The sequence below is a fragment of the Phaethon aethereus genome, assembly GCF_964289735.1.
Source record: "Phaethon aethereus genome assembly, chromosome: 13".
NCBI lineage: Eukaryota > Metazoa > Chordata > Aves > Phaethontiformes > Phaethontidae > Phaethon > Phaethon aethereus.
In genome coordinates this window covers 14,973,149-14,980,004 of record NC_138589.1, presented here as the reverse complement: position 1 = coordinate 14,980,004, position 6,856 = coordinate 14,973,149, and the positions used below count along the sequence as shown (strand labels likewise).

The 6,856-nt window shown below is 35.0% G+C and overlaps 1 protein-coding gene across 1 annotated transcript in view; it reads right to left on the bottom strand.

Annotated features, from left to right (window-relative positions):
- Nucleotides 1-6,056: 6,056 nt before the first annotated feature.
- CDH8 (cadherin 8) overlaps nucleotides 6,057-6,856 on the bottom strand; it is a gene marked incomplete at its 3' end in the record, with an annotated part of 135,745 nt that continues 134,945 nt past the window's right edge. Inside the window, exon 11 of the mRNA XM_082005744.1 lies at nucleotides 6,057-6,550. Within this exon, the coding sequence (XP_081861870.1) occupies nucleotides 6,057-6,550 (494 nt within the window). The remainder of the gene's footprint in view (nucleotides 6,551-6,856) is intronic.

Here is a 6,856-nt window from a genome sequence, read left to right as displayed (position 1 = left end):
TGAAAAGAAGGCCAAAAGTGGGATCATCTGTGGCTGGAAATGTGGGACTGTTGGAGTTTATTTTAAGGTGATTCAACTGGTTTCACATTGCTTCCAATTAAATAAATCATACTTCAGTTTAAAAAGATGCACATCTTTTATTTTCATATTAAGTGTTAAAACTGCCAGCTTAGGAAGTTTGGCAGAATGAACTGTATCAATGTTGCCATCAGTGAAAGTGCCATTAACAAAGAAAGAAATTACAAAAAGACTCTTCACCCCAAACATAAGACCTGTTTTATAATTCAAAAACCAGGCTGTTATGAAAAGCAGAGAACTGACTTTTTTGCTGTTAAAAATATTTTGAAGGTAAAAAATCAATGCTAGACTTAGACAACATAAAGACCCAAGTAAGATATGAAATGAGGACCCATTCCAGAATCATCCATCCTTTCACCATCAGTTATCAATGCTACATGTCTTCTGTCTTACTGGCTGTTTATTTCAAATTTCACAAATCAGAACCTTTCCACATCAGTAAAGAAACAAATCTATGTGTTCATAAGCACCATGTATATATGTATCTACCAGAGAATAGCTGGCCCGTCTTCATTTGATGAGTAGGAATCTCAGATGCCAGTATCAGAATTTAAGTAGTTCATTGGGAGTGCACAGAAACAGAAGAGTTCTATTTTGTATACATTGGGAAGGATCTTTCCTTGGATATATGTGGCATGATGAGAACTCCCTAGAACACCACCTGCAAGATTTTTATTTTGACAAGACTTTGAGGCAGGGGTACTCCTGCCCTCATACCATAAATGCTTTCTCCATTCATGTAATGAAATGGGTAACCTCTACTCATCCCTTCTGTCTGCCTGTTGTTATCACACAGACTTCATTCAAGGAAACATCTGAAATAGTGGAAGGAGAAGAAAGGGAATTTTGTAAATTACTACATATCCTTTCTGAAGAGAAAGCTGAAATTTTAATTTTTGTCATTTCATTGGTTTAATTTTTGCAGTGTTGGGTGGGGGTGTAGGACCAGAAAAAAGGAGGAGTAGTTGTGTTGCAACGCTAATGAGCACATTTACAAGGCTCTGCCAGAAACTCTGTGCTTCAGCTTGCTTTTATTAGCCATTTTGGAAGATGTCTTAGTTGCAGTTGCACAAAAAGCATTGTCAGGGCTTTTATATTTTCTCATTTATGATACTATGACATTATTTGGAGAGGGACTAGTTTTGCAGCACAAAAGCCAGTATCAGTATTGTATAATACAGCAGCTAGACTCATTTTGCTGTGTGATTACAAAACCCATCACAGTGAATTATACAGCAAGTTAAATTGTTTTCCACCTTTTGCAAAGCCAGTATATTATCTTGAACAAATAGTGTACAAATGCAGAAATATTACAAGTCCAACTTATCTGAACGATAGACTACAGAAAACTTCCAATGATCACTCTATGTACTGCTAATGACGCCTGCTACATTCTGAAAACAAACCCTAATAATGGTGAACACTCCACTTTTTTTTTCCTTTGTACTAAGTTTAATTTCCTAGGACATCCTGCCACTGCTAAAAACTTTCCAAATCTGAAAAACATTATTTTTTGAGTAACCTCTTTTCACTTCTCTTGATGAGAAATACTTGTGAATATGTGTTGCTACTGAACATTCTTTTTATTAACTAAAAAGCACCATCATTGGCTTTAGATTTTTCAGCATAGATTAAAATACAGAAACAGTAGTTTGGTATAAGTAACGTAGGCTGTTCACTGTAAGTCTTTCTAGAATGTTTTTGTATTGCTTCTAGTCATGCTTTTTATTTTTTTTGTGCAGCACTTGAATTCATTCAAGTAACAGTCCTCTGACTACATCTGAAAAGTAAGCCACTTGCATACAGTTATTTGTTGGTTTTTTTGTTTTGGTTTGTTTTTTTTAAACACAAATAGGATAATAAGAGAGAAGGAAGAGAGCTTGGTGAACATAACTATCCTGGCTTACTTGCTTGTTTCCAGTCACTGAACACACCAGCTGAAACCAGCTGAAAAAAAACTATGTGGTCTTAATGAACTTACTTCCTAACATTATGTTCAGAGTATTATAGCTCAGGATAGGTGACCTGGTGGAGACGGGGGCAGGGAAAAGGACAGAAACAGTCAAATAACTGAAATTATATCCCAAGATAGAGAAACAGACTACCTGCCAAGGTTCCCTCCAGCTGGGCAGACCTTGGAGAAGCTTTCTAAGCCCGTTTATCCATTTATTTTTCTCTGTGTATTGAAATCAGCAGATCCATCTCTAGCAGAGCTGTACAAATAAAGTTATATCAAACATACTATTTTGCAGACATTCTGTTGGTCTCCAGATTGAGAATTGTTACTGCTGCGCTGTGACATAGTTGATGGTATTTGGAGTTGCCATAGTGTTAAATGTTTCTCCTGTGATCAGCAACTGCTGATTTAAATGAAAATCTTCAGCTGTTTTCCCTCCTGTATATTTCACAGTCTTTTCAAATTCATCGTAGACAAAAAGGTATAAATGATAACAGGTGAAAAATCTATCTCGTCTAAAAGAGCTTTCCATGATTTGATTTCAAGGTCACAGCACACAAATAGTATATGCTTTTAGCTACTGTAAAGGACAGAACATGTTGAAGACCTTTAGTCATCTGAGTTATAATTAGTAAACATGTACGCACATTCACTTCACAGTACTTGCATATTTAAATGCCTGAGCTCAATTTTGTGTCTGGACAATGTCCAGGCCAAAAACTTAAAATTCCAGCTTTTATGTGTGGGGTGATTTACTTTAGCAGTTCTGACAAAGGAGTATGAGACTAGCTAGGTGAAGGCAAGCCAGAATCAATGGGACTCTAAGGCACTTGGCACTTGTAAAAGATTTTGAGAATTTAATTCTCAAATTTATCAGTATTAATAATTCTAATTTAATGCATTTTCCTTGTCACTTACAATGAGTCAATTGCTAATTAAATGTTGTTGAAAAGATGAATTACCATTTACATGCTTAAAAAGAACGTCACTAGTATGTCTAAATCTAGATGGGCAATGTAGAATGATACAATTCTAATCCCCCTAAATACTGCTGTTATCCAAAACAATTTTATACTGAATTAATTTCATTGTCAAAAAAAGAGGCAAGCACTGGAAAACTGAATGATCAACATTTAACCCTCTAACATGTACTGGTATAAATTTTATCTTCAAATTACTTAGAATTAGTTTGCAGAATTAGTAATTTCCCTTAGGTGGGGTAGCAGTGACTTCAAGAAACAGCACATCGCTATTGACACAAATTAATTTTTTTTCCTCCCCTTTGCATTGTATATATTCACGTTTAAAACCTGTATAAATGCATCATTCACAGCTATACCCAGCAGTAGTAGCTGCCATCTCTTTTTGACTGACAAAGATGAGATTTCTGTCATGCTTTGCCTCTCCTACAGTGCCAGTGATGGGATTTTTTTTCCTGGAAATCTTATTACTGAATACGCTGTTGTGGTCTCAGATGGAACGTTCCATCAAAAAGGCAATCAGAAGGTTATCCATTTGTGAGTTTTCCTACAAAAGAGCTTTGCAAAACTCTGCAGTATATACTATAATTCATAGTCAGAGCTACTTGCCCTAAACGCTTATGTGACTATAAACAATAATGTGATCCATATCTCACAGCGCCTTCCTATGCTCCCAGGATTGGGATGTAGACTAGAAATTGGCTCAAAGTTTCGAATCACACTTTTCCATTTACATGACTATTATATTTAGCATGGCAATTCAGAACACCCTGGCACTTAGTGTGAGTGATTAGTAAGAATGTGTTTGGCTGTTATTACAGTCTGTCACACATAAACATGTTTGATTTCACTGAAATCTTGAGTACTCCTTCATTTCTGTCTTTAGATGACTTCACTGTTTAGTTTATAGTATTACCAAAATTGCTAGATAAAGTTATTCAGAGACAATTTTTTTTTTAAAGCAGTGTAACTTAAATGAATTGGATACTTCATTAATTTCAATAAAATCTTTATAATACATATAGAAGAGGTGTTAGCATATTAGTTGTCCGCAAACTAGTTATTAAAACCAGCCATGCCGCAGCTAAAGCAAAGTAAATGTTTCCGTTTTGAAATATAGGCAAAATTGGGGGTGATGCATTAAGACATTTTTGTCTGCAGAACAAACATTACTGAGGAGCTTGAAGAGAGGGGAATGTTTTCACTAGCAATACTTGAACAAAAAAAGCGTGAGGTTATTTTTCAGCATGGCGCAGTGAATTAGACACACATAACTCCTGTGGTCACAGGCTGCTGCATATCTAATTCTGCAAATACTGTCAAAATGTGCTTCAAACATTATCCTTTTTTATTTTGACTGTATTCAGCTAATAAATAAACGATTTTGAAGGAACTACATTCCTCAACAAACCATGGAGTTATTCACGCAGATTCCTTTCTGCAGGGTACAGGTAAAACTGAAAGAAAAGCAATAACAAGAAAAGTATTTATAAAAATATATTTCACAAAGTAGGAAACAATACAGGAGTTTCTCTGAATACAATACATGGAGTAAATAAACAATAATATAGCTTCAAAACAAAGTAGAAAATTAAAATGATTTGCATGTAATACGTAGTTTTATTATACAATTGCTACTTCTAAATGGCAAGTTTGCATTACCAATTGAGTATGCTTGCAGCTTCTAATGTTGTTCTTTCTCTGTGTGCAAGAGCCCTGGTGCATCACTATGAATATTATAGAAAAGAAATACTAATAACATAAGCAGTAAAATTATATACACACTGGTTCCTGCTCTAATACAGTGGAGAACTATAAGCATGTTTTTTACTGTACTGTGTTACGTGTGGGTTTCTAAAAGTCTATAGTTTAAATATTCACATGAACCAGTTTACTTCCAGCTGTTTGTGCTTGTATTAAAAACACCAGGTACTAGATTTATGAAGAAGATATAAAACTGTCAAAAGTTTTCTCTGGGAAAGTTTTATTCCTGCCAGCATTCTCTTAAAATTCAGCTACTGCAAATGGATAGGTTACTGCCTTAACCTGCAACAATTTGTCATTTTTCTTTTCAAAATGTACATGTATTAAACATTCATTATATATAGAAAAAAAATCTAGCATATAATTTAGTTTTCTTCATAATCTTACTCCATAGATTATCAGTCTTAATAAATAAAAGCAGTAATGGACATCAATAAAATATTTATTTCAAAGATTAAACAAATAAATTTGATCTTTAGCAATAAAATCAGCAATTCTTTCATATATGTAAGTCCATCCCCTTCCACAGTTTTTTTTTCCTTTCAGAAGACGAAGCACAGGATTGATCCTTCTTCTAGAAAAAGATCCTTTTGTAAAGCAATGTTTTGTAGACCTGCCTCTGAATGTTTGCACATTAGTAGGATTTATTACCCATCACTGGAATGGATTAAGAACATGTGAATATTTTAAGGCTTGACACAATATTTAAAGATGATACTCAGTCTGTGGTTACGTGGCCGACAATTACTGTATGTACAATGTATGGTCACTGCACAGTAGAAGCCAGTAGGAATTTACAATGCTATTTCTATTCAGCATTGCTAAGAAGACCAAGGTATTGCTTTTAACATTTCTGTGGCGATATCTTTGTTGGCAATGCAGAAACAAACCATTAGTTTTACACATACTGGCAGGAGCTACTGTTCAACAGCAAAATCCCTGCAAGTCCATTTTCTAAGAAAGCACCAATTTCTTTTTGTTCTTTTTAATTCACTGAAGATAATCAAAGATCCAAATCTCCATCTTCAGAGTGGTCAAGTGAATATCAAATATCCAAAGACTTCTAGACACTCCACATACTTTACTTCACACTCCACAAGACTTAACCTCCTAACATATACTTTTTTTTGGTTCAACATTACAATGTAGTTGATTTTATAGATGACTGGCGCTAAACTTGCCTCTAAAACAAAAAGCCACATCAGTTTAACTAACAGCAGTGGCCCTAGAATATACATGATCATTAAGTCAACAGTGAAAAAGTTTGTAATCCACTGTCAAGTTTCTTTGTCACTTTCTCCAACTGAGTAAAGTTCTCCAAGTCTTTTAAAGCGAGGACCCCATTCACTGAGGTAGTCAAAATTCTGATCTGAGTCTGATGTAGAGGACTCCAATGAGCTAAGGGAACCGGCCGCTGACCCTCTTCCTTCATAGCCATAAATCTGGATAGAATCATATGGTGGAGCCGTGGGATCATTATCAGCTTCATGAAGCCTTACATTAATAAATTCATCAACATCAACACCATTAGGAACAGGTGCAAGACCCTGCCTGGGCATAAATTGAAGGTCAGGCTTAATATCCTTACGAGGCAAAAATCCATTAATTCCATCCGGATTTTGCAAAGTTGCAATGTCAAAAGCTTCTGTATCTTCTTCTCCACCTCCTTCATCATCATAGCGAATAATATTTTCCCTCACATCTTCATCATCTTTGATGATTAGAGGCTCATTTTTATGTCGTCTTAGTGTTACAAACAGCACCACAATGACTGCAAAGAAAGCATCACAGCCTGATTAGGTAAAAAATTTCCAATCAAAGCACTACATGTTAAGCAAAGTTGTGGAAGGTGATAGGTTGCTTTTTGTGAAAATAAGAGTAATAAAGCTAGTGAAAAACTCAAAGACCTATAACTTCAACCCCATTCAAGTGATTAACATTTTATCAGTCCTCTAGCTTATCAACTCATATTTACAACTGAAGCTCAATTTTATATAAGCAGTAAGATTTCATACACTTCCATTTTTGAGTTTCAAATTTAGACAACGACTTTTCCCTTTGGAAAAGTTACAAACCT